The sequence below is a fragment of the Amblyraja radiata genome, chromosome 22 (genome assembly GCF_010909765.2).
Source record: "Amblyraja radiata isolate CabotCenter1 chromosome 22, sAmbRad1.1.pri, whole genome shotgun sequence".
Lineage (NCBI taxonomy): Eukaryota > Metazoa > Chordata > Chondrichthyes > Rajiformes > Rajidae > Amblyraja > Amblyraja radiata.
Genome location: NC_045977.1, coordinates 29,795,352 through 29,812,511, shown reverse-complemented (window position 1 = coordinate 29,812,511; position 17,160 = coordinate 29,795,352). Strand labels below are relative to the sequence as shown.

Sequence of the window (17,160 nt, the reverse complement as noted above, 5' to 3'; positions counted from 1 at the left end):
ATGTAATAACAAGGAACGGCAGGTGCCTGTTTAAACCGGCGGTAGACGCAAAAAGCTGGAGTATCGCAGCGGGTCAGGCACCATCGCTGGGTGACGTTTTGGGTCGAGACGCTTCTGAGTTACTCCAGCTTTTTCTGTTTATCGGCAGAAAGACGTGTACACAATCGAACCATCCACAGTGAACAGATACATGATAAAGGGAATAACGTTTAGTGCAAAATAAAGTCCGATCAATCTCGGTCTGAGGGTCTCCAATGAGGTAGATGGTAGCTACCTCAGGACTGCTCTCTAGTTGTTGGTAGGGCGGATGTCACTTATTGACGTTTCACAGTTGGGGCCCTCCTTCCCACCCGAAACCGCGTCGCCTATCAATGTTCTCCACCCGCTGAGTTAATCCAGCATTTTGTGAGTATCTTTCCCAATTAATAAACGATTACAGCTTGGGGGTCCACACGGGTCTAGTTATCACTACTGTTTCTCTGGCTGGGTTGTTTTAAATGCGGTGTTGGTGCATGCAGCATGTTGCCGGAACGGGAAGTAGCAAGAACCTTCCTCGACAACATTTACAAACAAAACAGCTCCACGTGTCAGCGACCTGTCACTTTCGCTTCGCAGGCCCCGCCCCTCCAACGCGCGGGCATCTGATTAGTTCAGCGTCGGAGACCCGCCCACATGTCCACGGCATCCTCGCGTCCCATTGGTGGGGTTCAATGTCACTCGTCTGCTCGACGACCGACGTGCTGTCCAATGAAACGCCGGCCGCTCGAGTTCCGCGTCCTCCAGCCAATCGCATGAGGGCGGGAGCGGGGTGCTCGCGTCGGGCAGCGGGCGCGCGCCCGCCATGGCTGTTGTCCGCTGACGGTTGGAGCGCGAGCCATGGAGCGGGCCCGGGCGATCGGAGATCCTCACTGAAGCCAAACCTGCGGCGCAAGGCGATGGCGGGGCCCCGGTGGCCCGAAGCCTCCGCCGTTGCCAACCACCACCACCACCACCTCCTCCTCCTCCTCATGTTCCTACTGCTGCCGGGTGCAATACGGGTGAGTCTTCGGGCTCTCTTCCTCTCGCGCCCGCGTGTGGTTAAGGCAGGGGTTAATGGTGCCGAGGGGAGGAGCGTGGGCTCGCCCACATGTGAGGCTCCCGACTGAAGTGGGTCGCAGGCAGGCGATCGGCTCTCAAACCCGATCTTCAGCTGGTTTACTGTTTTGACTCCGCCTCTGCTCCTTGGTGTGGCTGACGGTCACGACCTACTCTGTACTCCGGGCATAGATTTGCATAGCCAAGGCTGCCGAGCGGCATTATAACTCTTCGACTTCGAGCAAAACACTTTTGTTCTTCTCAGTAATAGGACTAAAAACTCTTCTGGTGTTATAAGAATAGTTGCCACTTGGCTTTAAATTGCATTCAAGTTCAAGGTGTGTCTGATTCTAGTCATACACTTGACTCATTACAACTGGATAGTACAGATTGGTGCTCGGTGTATCTTGCCTGCACCCCCAGCTTGCTCACCAAGATTTGACTTGCCATCTGAAAATGTTTTCGTTGCATGCTTTTAATAACCTATCCAAGACAGTGACTGATTTGGGGAAGCGAGCCATATATGTGAGCAGTTCTCGGAACACGGAAAAAAATGCGTCGCAATAGCGCCTCTAATCGTCTCAAGTTATTTCGAGCTACTTTACCACCTGCAAAGTATTTTTCAAATTTAGTTTGGGTATCACGGGCGTTGTTTTTCATTAGCAAATTTCCACAAACACTGATTTGATATCAGAAATATAATATTGATCTAGGGCTAAATATGCGAAACCAAAACACCAGAGAGATTTTCATTCACTCTTCGCAACAGTGCGAAATATTCGTTCGTATTCACAAGAAAGAAATACAGACCCCCGTTTTAATCGTTCATCTTAACGACTGTATATTTGACAGTGTACCCGATCTTCGGGTTAGCTTCCAGAATGGAGTTTCAGGCACTGTGGAACTTGGGTCTGTGGAGTGGGAATTGAACCCACCTTCAGACTCAGACAGAATGCCTTCAATGCCTCAGATAAGCTTTTGGTGGTAAAAGTGGAAATCTGAAATAAAGGCAGTTATCTATCTGTCTTTTACCTTGAAAGTTGTACATTTTCATAATTTTATGCTTTAAAGTTCCAGGAGTACTAGTCGGTTATGGAAAACTTACACAGTCCTTCTCTCCATAGATGCTGCCTTACCCGCTGAGTTTCTCCACCATTTTTGTCTACCTACAGTTTAGTCAGTTTGCGTTTTTGGTTCTATTTCACGAAGTGCGACAATTCTCCAAAGTTATTATTGTACAGATTTTGAGCAACAAAGTGCAGCAGAATCTTTCAGAATAAAAAACACACACACACCTCCCTCACATCTTTCAGTTATTTTTGTTGCAACATATTTAAAGAGATTTACAGTAATTAAACCCTTGACAATTCATGAACCCTACATAGATTTTCAGATGTAGTTTTATTTAATTTATTTTTGGGTTGTGGGGAATGCTATTTGGCTCTAGATGTTCTTGAAAGGGTGGTGGTAGTAATGCTTTTCGTTGTCAAGGAAAGTTGTTTAGATTCTTGTTGGAGATTGTTATTCCCTAGTATATGTGTGGCATGTTACAAGCAGCTTTAGCATTCTAAGCCTGAATAATCTCTATGTTGCACATGAGTATGGGCTACTTCATTATAGAGTTGGGATAGGAAGTGAACCTTATACAAGATTCCACATTTCTAATCTAGGGTGATGGAAAGATCATTGATGTAGCAAGTCAAGTTGTTGGACCTTGGAATTAAAATAATTAACCTCCACTGGTCACAACCATCTTTTGTGAAGGATGTGATTCCAGCCAATGAAGATTTTTTCCTTCTCCATTTAACTTCAGTCATAATAAGAAACATTTAAGCGGTACGTGGTCAAATTCTGTCTTGATTTCATAGAACATACAAGAGTTCAGCACAGAAACAGGCCCTTTGGCCCACAAGTCCATGTCAACCATCAGATGGTTCCCCATCCTCCAACGGACCAGAGCAAACAATCCACGCTTGTCCAACCTCTCCTTCCAGCTAATATACTCTAATACATGTAACGCCCTCGTAAACCTCTTCTGGACCCTCTCCAAAATTTCTACATCCTTCTGTGATACAGCAACCAGAACTGCACAGTACTCTAAATGTGGCCTAATCAAATTTTAATAATGCTGTAATGTGACTTTCTGACTATAATATTCAACATCCTGACTGATGAATGTAAGTATGTCGTATGCTTTCTTTACCACCCTATCTACTTGTGTGCCACTTTCAGTGAGCTGGACTTGCACCCCATGATCCATCTGTATATCAATGTTCCTAAGATCCTGCCATTTATTGTATACCTTCCTCTTATATTTGACCTCCTAAAGTGTAACACCTCACACCAGTTTTTTTCTATCTATAATTTCTCTGGCTACATTTCCAATTTATCTATATCCTGCTGAAACCGTCCCTTCCTCACTATCTCATCATCCTATAGGCCATTCTTCTTGGTGAATACTGATGAGAAGTACTCATTTAGTACCTTGCTATTTACCTTGGCAGGAATTCAGTCCTTTATCCTTGAGTGTCCCTGCCCTCTTCTTAGTTACCTTTTGCCTTAATATAGGTATAAAATGCCTTGGGATTCTCTTTAATCCTACTCAGCAAGACAATTTCATGGCCCTTTTGACCCTCCTGCTTTCCTGTTTAGTTTATACTCCACAAAGGTCATATCCTATTTAAGCTTCCTAAAACTTTTGAGATAGTTATCATCATCGTAAGGTTCCTGAATCTTGCCAACCCTGACGATCAGCCATGATCACAATGAATGGCGGTGCTGGCTCGAAAGGCCGAATGGCCTCCTCCTGCACCTATTTTCTATGTTTCTATGGTACGCTGCCCAATAAAATCAGATACTATACATAAATACAATCAAGCTAAACTCACGTACAATAGGTAGAGCAAAGGGAAAGATACAGAGTGCAGAATATAGTTCTCGGCATTGTAGCACTAAAAATTGCTGGGTTGACCAACACCTAATCCACTCTACTATGGCCTTTGTCTATCCATCTGCCTATACAAAAAATCAAATGCCTGTGTTCACCTATGACCTGCCATGCTATGTCGTACTCTTCCACTCTTCTAGCTTTCTTTTCCCTCACCCTTGCAATCAGTCTGAAGAAGAGTCCTGACCCGAAATGTCACCTATTCATGTTATCCAAGGATGCTGCCCGACCCACTGAGTTATTCTAGCAATGTGTGTCTTTCCTTGGTAAACCAGCACCTGCAGTTCCTTGTTTCTGCAAATGCGTCAGTCTGGTATTTGGCACTTGCTTTTTAGTTTGTGCCATCACTGAAAATGAGAATATTATTGGAACCTGCCATTAGCTGTTTAACAGAGCATTGTTATTCATGATTAAATGCCGGCCAATGAGTTTGGAGGCATTTGTTTGAACTTGAGCAGATAGGACGTGTATACATTTCAGAATCCATTATGCTACCACCATCAGCAGTTGTATCATCAATGAAGATAAGTGAGCCAGTACCTTCAGCAACCATCATGCCCAAGCCATAACACACCCACCACAGTGTTTCACAGATGAGATGGTATGCTTTGGATCTTGAGCAGTTCATTCTCTCCTCCAAACTTTGCTTTTGTCATCACTCTGATATAAGTTCATCTTCGTCTCATCTGGCCACAAGACCTTTGTCCAGAACTGTGGTTGATCTTTTAAGTACTTCTTGGCAAACTGTGACCTGGCCATCCTATTTTTGCGGCTAACCAGTGGTTTGCATCTTGCAGTGTAGCCTCTGTATTTCTGTTCATGAAGCCTTTTGCGGACAGTGGTCATTGACACATCAACCTGACTCCTGAAGAGTGTTTCTGATCTGTCGGACATGTACATGGGGATTTTACTTTATTATAGAGAGAATTCTTCTGACATCTTCTGTGAAGGTCTTCCTTGGCCTACCAGTCCCTTTGCGATTAGTAAGCTCACCAGTGCTTTCTTTATTTGGGTAAACCTAAGGTTTGGCTGATGTCTCTAACAGTTTTATTCTTGTTTCTCAGTCTCATAATGGCTTATTTGACTTTCATTGGCACAACTTTGGTCCACATGTTGATAAACAGCAATAAAAGTTTCCAAAGGTGATGGAAAGACTGGGTGCTGAGAGCTCTCTTATACCTGCATAAAGGAGGCAATTAAACACACCTGAGCAATTACAAAGACCTGTGAAGCCTTGTGTCCCAAACATTATGGTGCCCTGAAATGGGGGGACTATGTATAAACACAGCTGTAATTTCTATACGGTGAAACCAAAACGTATAAAAAAGGCCTTTAATAAAATCTGACAATGTGCACTTTGACCACATGTGATTTTTTCTATTACAAATCTTAAATTGTGGAGTACAGAGGCAAATAAATAAATGATGGGTCCTTGTCCCAAACCTTATGGAGGGCACTGTATGTGCTATGTTCCTTGTTGAATATTGTATGTAATGGAACGCAGGGGATATGCTGGGGTTGAATAGTGGAGCATACATTTTGTTGTTGCTGTTGGTCTACAATATCAAAATGATGCCTTGTTTTAATTTGCTGAGTTAATTTGCTTATGTGGTTGGTAAATGGCAGATCATTGATAATATTGTCGCCAAGGAACTTGAAACACCATTGATTCTGATTGGGGCATGTACTCTGCCACAATTTCTGAAGTTAATAACTAGCTCCTTTGTCTTGCTGACATTGAGGCAGTGGTTGTTGTCCTGACACCATGTTATTAAGTTCCCTATCTCTTTTCTGTACTCCATTTCATCATTGTTCATGATCTGGCCCATCACAGTGGTGTCATCTGCCAACTGGGGTGGAAGATTGCAACCTTCACGTGGTCCGCCTGTTTTGACAAATGCAATCAACCCGGCATGCACAATCAAATAAGATCAAATAGAACAAGTTGTCCTACAACTTTAGGCTGTGCACGCCATACGCAAGAAGAAGAAGATCTGCAAACTTGTAGGTGAAGTTAGTGTTCAATTAGCTGGCCATGCAGTCATGTGTGTTTAAGGAGTATAGCAGGGGACTGAGATCGCATCCTTATTTAATAGAACGCAGGGGATGTGCTGGGGTTGAGTAATGGAGTATTAAATGAACAATAGATTTTGTTCCCAGCAAGGCTGTATTTAGCACTATATATCATCCTTGCCCCCAGGCATCACATGAAAATCTCCTTTATAGTACATAGCAGATAATTCAAATTGTTGCATTTTTGGATATAACCTAGAATTTCAATCAGAGGATGCTAGGAGGCTGCAGAGGATGCTAGGAGGCTGCAAGGTGACTTGGATAGGCTGGGTGAGTGGGCAAATGCATGGCAGATGCAGTCTAATGTGGATAAATGTGAGGTTATCCACTTTGGTGGCAAAAACAGGAAAGTAGACTATTATTTGAATGGTGGCCGATTAGGAAAGGGGGAGATGCAACGAGACCTGGGTATCATGGTACACCAGTTATTAAAAGTAGGCATTCAGGTGCAGCAGGCAGTGAAGAAGGCAAATGGTATGTTAGCATTCATAGCAAAAGGATTTGAGTATAGGAGCAGGGAGGTTCTACTGCAGTTGTACAGGGTCTTGGTGAGACCACACCTGGAGTATTGCGTACAGTTTTGGTCTCCTAACCTGAGGAAGGACATTCTTGCCATAAAGGGAGTACAGAGAAGGTTCACCAGACTGATTCCTGGGATGTCAGGACTTTCATATGAAGAAAGACTGGATAGACTCGGTTTGTACTCGCTAGAATTTAGAAGATTGAGGGGGGGATCTTATAGAAACTTACAAAATTCTTAAGGGGTTGGACAGGCTAGATGCAGGAAGATTGTTCCCGATGTTGGGGAAGTCCAGAACAAGGGGTCACAGTTTAAGGATAAGGGGGAAATCTTTTAGGACCGAGATGAGGAAAACATTTTTCACACAGAGAGTGGAATTCTCTGGCACAGAAGGTAGTTGAGGCCAGTTCATTGGCTATATTTAAGAGGGAGTTAGATGTGGCCCTTGTGGCTAAAGGGATCAGGGGGTATGGAGAGAAGGCAGGTATAGGATACTGAGTTGGATGATCAGCCATGATCATATTGAATGGCGGTGCAGGCTCGAAGGGCCGAATGGCCTACTCCTGCACCTATTTTCTATGTTTCTATGTTTCAAGTTACACAATAGCTCACAAAACATTAATCTTGAAGGCTGGGCAGACTACTTCTCATTCTTCTAAAGGCATCAGCAATGCTGTTCAGCAATTGAGGAACCAAAGATCTATCATCTACAATCCAAGCTTAATAAAAACTAGTGAACTAGTCCCTATCTACATAAGGTATTGAATTGACTTTGTCCCCTAACAGCCAATAATCAAATGTTCTATCTCGGGATAGAAGGATATTTGGAATAGAATAAAACCTTTCATCCTTTTTATTGGTGACCATGATTAAAAGGAGACCATAATTTTGCAATTTGGTGCCTGCTGGATACAAGAAATACAGATTCAGAACAGACCATGTTTTTTGCCTTCTTTATTTCATGGCTAGTACTTGAATTTTCAGTTTTAGGGATCCTATAGTTTAAAAACAAAACAACGTATCAAGGAAAATATGATTACAATTTGTTTGAAATATTAGATTTAAAAATGGTTATAAAGGATTGAAGTTTTTGTAAGGTGTACAAATTGTCAACCAGGTGACTGGGTAGAATATAATACAATACTCCCCTTTTTGATGATGAACAATTTCTTTGAGTGAAATAAATGTAAGATTTTGATCTATATATATATATTATTCTAAAGAATGTGGAGATCCAAAATTAAATTATCAGCATTTACTTGGAAAAAATGGTAATTGCGGACCTTTTGTAAATATGGACTAGTTTGTCAGTTTCATCGTGCTTGGATTATAGTTGATAGATCTATGGTTACTCACCTGCAGGGCGACATTGATGGTATCTTTGAAAAATTGTGAAGTGGACTGCCCAGCTTTCAAAACTAATGTTTTGTGGACAGATATATTGTGGACACCTATAGTCAGAAAACCAGGCAAGTTGTTTTTTATTCAATAGAGTTACAGAACAATACAAACTAGTTGCTTTGTCGTTTATGTGGGGGGAAAAACAAGTCAATCATCGAGTAAAATTGTTCCACAGTTTATAGACAGGGACAAATTAAATTTCAAATTCTGCTCTTTAACCAAAAGTAGTTCAGTTATTTAATAAGGTATGTTTTATTAAATAAGATATAGTCAAGTTAGTAAATTAAGCAAAAAATATAATTGTATTTGATGTTTGAGCTTGGTAACAACTACATTTATTATTATCCTTAATTGCTCAGAAATTGTGCAAAAACCTGGCTATAGATAGCAGTAAGAAAGAATTGCATATTGTGTGACTGGAGTCAAGTATCAGCTGTTGTTCAGTGGGAGTATTCTCACCTCTGGGTCAGGAGATCATGGTTCTAGTTCCATTTTGTAGACTTGAGTATAAAGCACACATTTTAAGGATCCAATGCACTGAGGTGTGGTTTTTCACTTGAAATGTTAAGCCAAATAAGGTTAAGGACCTGCTTGCATTACAGCACTCAGATGATGAATGATTCCTATACAGGATCTGTGGACTGCCAGAGGAGTTTGGGTGGAGCTTGATGGGATGTGTGGCTCAATTGACTGAATTATTGCATCTCTTTCAGTTGTTTGAGCTTGGCATCCATGCGTTCCCAGATGGAGAGGCTCACAGGGCTTTCAGCATTATCTTTGCACTCCAAAAGTACTTCATTTTTTGTAACATGCTTGGGTTTATGAGAAGTGTTATGGAAGCATATGGCATAACAAGATACACGTGCTAGATTCCTAACCATTACTGAATCAGCAAAGTTTGTATCATGAACTGGTAGATTGAATGGTAATTTTTCATTGTATTAACCCATCAGATTTATTGAGAGTCATTATGGAATTGAACTCTCTCAACCTTTAAGTTGCTAGACCAGTAAAAATATTCTGCACTACAGTACTCATTGTTCACTGGTGATCTGCACTATTGTATTCAATGTATTTCACGACAATAGAGAACATAAATGGGAAACCATCTGATTTGGTAATATGGTCTCATACAATGGATAGTCCTAGAACTGTATGCATTTGTGAGTTGATCAGATGTTACATGGACAGACAGTAGGTGCGTTATGAGCTAGCATGAAATTAATCAAAGTATCTGTGAAGTCCATTATTTTTGTGTGATACTAAACAAAATAATCCCAGGATTTACCTATCTTGTGAGGTAGGAGCAGCACTTTTTCTGAGGTAATAAAACACAGAGTGGAGAAAAACCTTTCTAGATTGTGCAATAAAATTAAGAAACCAAACATTCTACTGTGTCTGATCTTGACTCAGATATTAGCAGAATATGCATAGCATTTCTATATAGTATGGGATGATGAAATAAAAGCAAGAGATTAAGCCTACGGTATAGCATGGATAGTATGACATGGTTTTGAAAAACAGCATGAAATCAGGGCTGCCAACTCTCACGCATTGAGCGTGAGAGTCATGCATTTCGCCAAATTCTCACGCTGATCACAAATTTCTCAGTCCACGGGCTAGAAATATTCTGGCTACAGATATTCTGGATTAATTTATGAATCCAGAATATCCAGGGGGATGGGATAAATGTGATATTAAAATTGAAGGTTCCGAATGAATAATGTCTCTTGACTTTATCACAAACAACATGTAATATTCCTTCTGCATTCAACTTCACTGTTTCAGCTAGTCAAGAGTATTTTAATGTCACATGTCACTGATCCTTAGCAAATTGCAATTTGTGACATCGGCGAGACCAGAGCGTAAACTCGACGACCATTTCGCTGAACACTTGCACTCAGTCTGCCAAGGCCTACCAGATCTCCCAGTTGTTAACCATTTTCTCTCCCCTTCCATTCCCATACTGACTTTTCTATCCTGGGTCTCCTCCATTGCCAGAGTGAGGCCACAGGCAAACTGAAGGAATAAAACCTCATATTCTGCTTCGGTAGCTACAACCAAATATATGGTCATCAACTTCTCCAGTTTTCGGTAAACTCTAACGACTCGCTTCTATTTCTCTTCTTCCCCTTCACCCGCATTCCTGCCTCTGGCTTCACAATTCACGACGTTTCAACTCTTTTGTCTCATAACCTCTGTTTTAATCTCTGGCCTTTGTCCAACCATCTGCCTATCAACCCCCCCCCCCCCCCCCCTTCACCTGTGTTCACCTATTACCTGCCATGCTTTGTCCTGATTTTGCGATGGGGAGGGGAGAGAAGAAGCCGACTGGACAGGGCAACGGGAGAAGTAGGCAGCGGTGGTCAAGAAGGTGGTGGATAAAGCCACCACAGACAGCTAGAAAGAGCAGCAGGTGAGAGGGGCTTGCTGGTGCACCTTGCGAGTCAGGAGTGGGTTCGGAAGCCAGGGCTCTAAACGGCCGGAGAGATGGTAGGGGCCGGGAATGAGTCGGCAGGTCATTCCATTCGCATTCAATTTACATTTTCTATTTGTTTTATTTAAGTTTCTGGCACTCCATGGTGCATTAGACACACGTGAAGGGTGTCATAAACGGGCCAGGGGTGTACTGTTGTTTCATTATCACATGACCTTTGTTGGCCTGAAGAAACGGATAATCCAGAAAGATTCTGGAACCAAGGGTGCCGGAAAATCGGTGTTCAACTTGTAATGATATATTATTTTATTTACAAGGAAAAACTGCAAAACAAAAGTTTTAGTTATGAGTCTATATTACAACTGAATTGTGTAAAAGCCCCATTGGTTTTCCTGCATTATTTTTGAGAGTTACACAGCATGGAAACAGGTCCTACGGCTCAACTTGTCCATGCCAACCAGGTTTTATAACTGAGCTGGTCCCATTTGCCTATGTTTGTCGTCTGTCCTTCTAAATCTTTCCTATCCATATATCTCTCGAAATGACTTGAATGATATAATTATAACTGCCTTTACATCTTCCTCTGGCAGATCGTTCCATATATGCACCAAGCTGTGTGACGAAATTGCCCCTCGGGTCCTTTTTAAATCTTTCCCCGCTCACCTGAAACCTCTGTCCTCCAGTTTTGGACCCTACTCTTGGAAAAAAACTGTGACCACTCAACTTATCTGCACTCCCTCATAATTTTGTAATGGGTCTAGATCTTGTTTAGGAAAGGAAATCAAAATTTGACATTCCCACATAGTCTATATGAGGCTCCATAGCAACCATAGTATCTTTGATTATTAACAGTTTTCTGAGAAATTCAAAGCTATTCAGTTGGATATTAAATGAAGAAAACTGATTACCACAGTTTTATGCATAATGAATTCTTTAAAAAAAACCCATCAAGATTGTCTCTCTGTACATCCTCTGAATTCAAGTGAGTTTCGTTTTTTGGTAAAACCCTTGCAGTGAACACTCCTTGTTCCACTGTTCTTGTCATTTAGTCCAGATCTATCATCATGCAAGTTCTGAGTCGTGGTGACTCTCTCATGTTACACGCAAGAACAGGGTTATGCATTTCAATGCCTTGCATCTGTTTCTCTATTTAGTGAGATTAAGGTTGATCTGCATCCTAAATCTTTATTTCTGTTAACGTCCAGAACAACACAAATCTAATATTTAAAATTATTAATTGTGGTGTCATCTGCAGCTTTTTGTGGGAGGGAGTTCCATTATTTCTGTGTGTTTTTATGGAATCATGTTTCAAATCATGAATGATCTGGTTCTTAAATTTGCAAATATTATGTAACCATTGGATTAAGTTTCTTCAAACAGTTATTTACAGAATCCTAAATCTCTCATTCAGGTTATCCCATTGCTTCTCATTTCAAACATTATAACCTATATTTATGCTGGAGTCAATTATAAAAGATGAAATAGCGGCACATTTGGATAGCAGTAACAGGATCGGTCCAAGTCAGCATGGATTTACCAAGGAGAAAACATGTTTGACCAATCTTCTGGAATTTTTTGAGGATGTAACTAGGAAAGTGGACAAGTGAGTGCCAGTGGATGTAGTATACATGGACTTTCAGAAAGCATTTGATAAGGTCTCACACAGGAGATTAGTGGGCAAAATTAGAGCACATGGTATTAGGGGTAGGGTACTGATGTGGATAGAGAAGTGGTTGGCAGACAGGAAACAAAGAGTCGTGATTAACGGGTCCCTTTCAGAATGGCAGGCAGTGACTAGTGGGGTACCACAAGGCTCGGTACTGGGACTGCAGCTATTTACAATATACATCAATTATGTCGATGAAGGATTCAAAGTAACATTAGCAAATTTGCAGATACAAAGCTGGGTGGCAGTGTGAACTGTGAAGAGGATGCTATGAGGATGCAGGGTGACTTGGACAGGTTGGATGAGTGGTCAGATGCATAGCAGATGCAGTTCAATGTGGGTAAATGTGAGGTTATCCACTTTGATGGCAAAAACAGAAGGCAGATTATTATCTGAATGGTGTTAAGTTGGGAAAAGGGGAAGTACAAAGAGATTTGGGGATCCTTGTTCATCAGTCACTGAAAGTGAGCATGCAGGTACAGCAGGCAGTGATGAAAGCTAATGGCATGTTGGTCTTCATAACAAGAGGAGTTGAATAGAGGACCAAAGAGGGCCTTCTGCAGTTGTACAGGGCCCTAGTGAGACCACACCTGGAGTATTGTGTGCAGTTTTGGTCTCCAAATTTGAGGAAGGACATTCTTGCTATTGAGGGAGTGCAGCGTAGGTTCACCAGGTTAATTCCCGGGATGGCAGGACTCTCATATGTTGATAGAATGGAGCGGCTGGGCTTGTACACTCTGGAATTTAAAAGGATGAGGGGGATCTTAATGAAACATATAAGATTATTAAGGAATTGGACACGCTAGAGGCAGGAAACATGTTGCCGGTGTAGGGGGAATCCAGAACCAGGGGCCACAGTTTAAGAATAAGGGGTAAGCCATTTAGAATGGAGATGAGGAAAAACCTTTTCACCCAGAGAGTTGTGAATCTGTAGAATTCTCTGCCTCAGAAGGCAGTGCAGGCCAATTCTCTGGATGCTTTCAAGAGAGAGTTAGATAGAGCACTTAAAGATAGCGGAGTCAGGGGATATGGAGAGAAGGCAGGAACGGCGTTCTGAATGTGGATGATCAGCCATGATCACAGTGAATGGCGGTTTTGGCTCGAAGAGCCGAATGGCCTACTCCTGCACCTAGTGTCTATTTACGGAATTACATAATCTAACCCAAGGGCCCTGGTGTTATTTGGCGAATCTGCCCTGAATTTTTTCCAAAACAATTATATCCCTCCCAAGGTGCAATACCAAGAATCAGTATGTGTAGCAACACTTTTTCCCTCGCAAATTCTAGTGCTCTAGTTTTAAAATGTAACATTCCATTAGTTTTATTCATTTTGTTTTAATCTGTCCAGTATATTTTAGTGATAAATTCCCTTGGAAGCTAAAATTCTTTGAAACTCCTGTTCTCAGCTTGGAACCAATAAATATTAAGAATTCATTCCAATGTAATACAAATAATAGATGAGATCCCTGTACATATCCTTTTCACGTTCTTCTTGGTTTACATATCATTTCCCTACAATTATTTTTATTACTTCCTCAAAATATTCAATTAGACATGACCTACCTTTACTGAATCCACGTTGGCACTCTATTCAGCTCATATTTCACTAACTACTTAGTCACCATATCCTAAATCATAGATTCCAATAGCTTCTCAAACAACTGCCCTTAAAGCTGCGGCTCTTTAGATTCCTGGTTTGTCTCTTTATTGCATCAACCTTAGCAGTTAGGTTCAGATTTTAAATTATCTTTGTGATCTTCACTAAAAAAAACAATAATTACATTAGTTAGGGAATAATTTTCTTTTATTATATTTCATATTAAAGTATGACATAGAAATGAGTTCTGATGTCAGTTTCAAAGTTCACAAAGTTCAAATAATCAAACGTTGTCAGCAGACAGCCATGAGTGCATATAATTTTGCATCAAAAGATTAGTTTTCAAATATTTATTTCTGAAAATAGTGTTAAATCTTGTTAAATTGTGATGGAATTGTTTAAAATATAAGTTTACATGACCTCAACCCTGAAAGTAGTTGATATTTTTTGTCATTGAGCCAGGTGAGGGTGTGGTACACTCCAAATCCGGTTCTGTCAGGAGATTAATATTTCTCTGGTAATTAAAAGAGCACTGTAAGAGTTGTTCTTATTTTTGACATTCTTCATTTCTCTGAGTGCCATTTCAATGATTATTGAGTTTGATTTCACATTAGACTTAAACGCATTGCTATTGCTACAGTACAAATCTTATGATAAATGATCTATCAGAATAAAATTATGAATCGGTGAGAATGGCTTTAAGCTGCACAATACACTAAAAGTTCTGCTGAGAAAGGTATTCTAGTACTATATTTAGTTTAATTCATTCTTCAAACGAGATACATTTATGGTATCGTTTAGGCAGTGTTTCAGGTGTTCGTAATAATTGTTACACAATCCTAGCAACAGGAGCCAACATCACACTCACAATTATCTTCTTTATAGGTGTTGTGAGTCATAGTCATCACCAGTCAGCGGCCAAAGGTAACGTGGATTTTATCTAGAAGAGATTCAAGAATATTTATGTGACACGTGCACTGGATATGAACCGGAACAATAAAATTCTTAGTTGCTACAGCTTTGCAGACACATTAGATTGAACAACAACAAAGAAATACAATACATTATCATTTATTCTAAGTAAACTACACCATGATAATGCACAAATCATAACAGTGCAAAGTCTGCAGTGGTTAGTAGGGGTGTATAGGGTGGTTAAAGAACCTAATGATTTATGGTAAGAAGGTGTTTAGAACCAGGGAGCAATAGTTCTCAGGCTCCTGTACTTCCTTCGTGGTGATGGTTCCTGTGAGAAAAGAGTATGGCTGGGGTGGTGTGGGTAATTGATGATATGAGCTGCCTTCTTGAGGCAGAGCTTCATGTAGATCATTTCAATGGTGGGGAGGGAATTACCTGTGATGAACCAGGCAATCAGAGTTTGAATTTCCAAATGAGCTAATAATGCAACCAGGCAGTATGTTCTTCACGGTACTCTTGCTGAAGTTTGATGAAGTGCTCAGCGACATACCGATTCTCCTCAAACTTTGAAGGAAGTACAGTATGTAATTTCCATAGCACGGTACGATTACTCGTTTGCATTGGAAACAAGCCGGCAATGGTGGTGGCGCTTACCCAGAGGGCCATGCGCCACAGAAAGTGCTCCAACGGAGAGACAGAGCTCGAACCGGCAATGGCGGTGGTGCCTAACTGGAAAGTCTGGCACCTCAGAAAGTGCCCCAGACGTCGCTGAGACGGTTAATACTCTCAGTGAGTTAATTTGGGATGAGGATGGTGATTCTGACTTGCGTAAAATCTGGCTTGCGTAAGGGTTCACAGAACATAACCCGTATGTAAGTAGGGAGTGCCTGTACTGTACAGGTTTTCATGAGAGACATTTTTCATTAAATGACATCTCATTGAATATGAAATAAGAGTGATTATAATGGGCTATTGTATTCCGCATTCTGGAACACACAGGCTGTTACTACATTAGTAGATCCCATTTGTGTTGCACTTGCTAAAAGGGGCACTGGTACATTCTTGCCAACAATGGCAGCAAACACTAATGAAATACTAGCTGGGGTTGTGATACTGAATTACCTAAAGGCAAATGAAAACACTAGTAACTATTACATGGAGACTGAAAGCTGCATTATATTCTTGGTTTTTGAACTTTCCAGCGGTAGTTTCAGGAAGCAGTTATCTGTGGCTACTGACGTTATGATTCCACCCAACGTTGCCCTTGCATTTGAGTTTTAAAATACCTAATCACACATGTTTAAAATTAATGGAAATTGCACTAAGTTCTCCAGAGTATTATATATTTTTAGGAATTTAAACAATTAACCTGACCGGTAATGTCATAATGTGTAGGAAGGAACTGCAGATACTAGTTTAAACGGAAGATAGACACAAAATAGTAACTTAGCGGGACAGGCAGCATCTCTGGGGAGAAGGAATAGGTGACGTTTTGGGTCGAGACCCTTCTTCAGACTAGAGTCAGGGGAAAGGGAAACGAAAGATAGACATTGAAGCAGAGAGATATAGAACAAATGAATGAAAGATGCAAAATAGTAGCGATGATAAAGGAAACAAGCCATTGCTAGCTGTTTACTATGTGAGAACGTGATGCTTGTGCAACTTGGGTGGGGGAGGGATGGAGAGAGAGGGAATACAGGGGTTACTTGAAGTTAGAGAAATCAATATTCATGCCACTGGGTAAGCTGCCCAAGCGAAATATGAGATGCTGTTCCTCCAATTTGCATTTAGCCTCACTCTGACCATGGAGGAGGCCTGGGACTGAAAGGTCAGTGTGAGAATGGAAAGGGCAATTAAGGTGTTTGGCAACCAGAAGATCAGGCAGCTCCAGGCTTACCTGTGGTGCTGCTTTCTTCCATTGATTATTTCACTAGTTTAGCAGGGCTCGAAATTAGCGGTTGCCCGGGTGCCAATGACCACCTAAAATGCCGCCGGGCAACCTAAATGCCGAGTCATTTTGCCCTGCAGCTTGGCACTGCAAATACTGGTTTATACCGAAGATAGACACAAAAAAATGGAGTAACTCACCGGGTCAGGCAGCATATCTGGAGAGAAGGAACGTGACGTTTCATGTCGGCGGCGGCAACAGCTGGGGCAAAGATACTAGGTGCGGCGTGACGGTGGGTCGGAGCGAATGATGGGCCCCGCACAGCATCAGCGGCAGCTACAGCGGCTCCTCCCGCACCCCACCCGTCCTGATAGCGACCGCTGCTTGCCACTCAGCCAACGGCGCTTTCAAAACAAACCCTCCCGCACGCCAAGGCCGGGATGGGGAGGGAGGCCTCCTTCCGCCGTCTGAAGAGTCTGTACCGCTCGGCCCCGCACCTTCCAGTTGGGTGGCGGAGGAGGGGAGGCGGTGGCAAGGAGATCCCAACTGCCTCCCCCGTTGGCGGCGGCACCTGGCGGTGGACCAGCCAAGGCAGCGGGGCGGTGACGACGGTGTTGTCCGAGGAGCGCTGACCTTCCTT

The 17,160-nt window shown here is 41.9% G+C and overlaps 1 protein-coding gene across 3 annotated transcripts in view; it reads left to right on the top strand.

Moving 5' to 3' along the window:
- Window positions 1-797: 797 nt before the first annotated feature.
- Window positions 798-17,160, top strand: part of ern2 (endoplasmic reticulum to nucleus signaling 2) — a 77,333-nt gene continuing 60,970 nt past the window's right edge. For 2 of the 3 annotated variants that reach the window (XM_033040882.1, XM_033040883.1), the window contains exon 1: window positions 810-1,037. In XM_033040882.1, the coding sequence (XP_032896773.1) occupies window positions 936-1,037 (102 nt within the window). In that variant the 5' untranslated portion in view covers window positions 810-935. Of the gene's footprint in view, window positions 1,038-7,976; window positions 8,084-17,160 lie in introns of all 3 variants that reach the window. The other variant, XM_033040884.1, reaches the window with a different exon arrangement.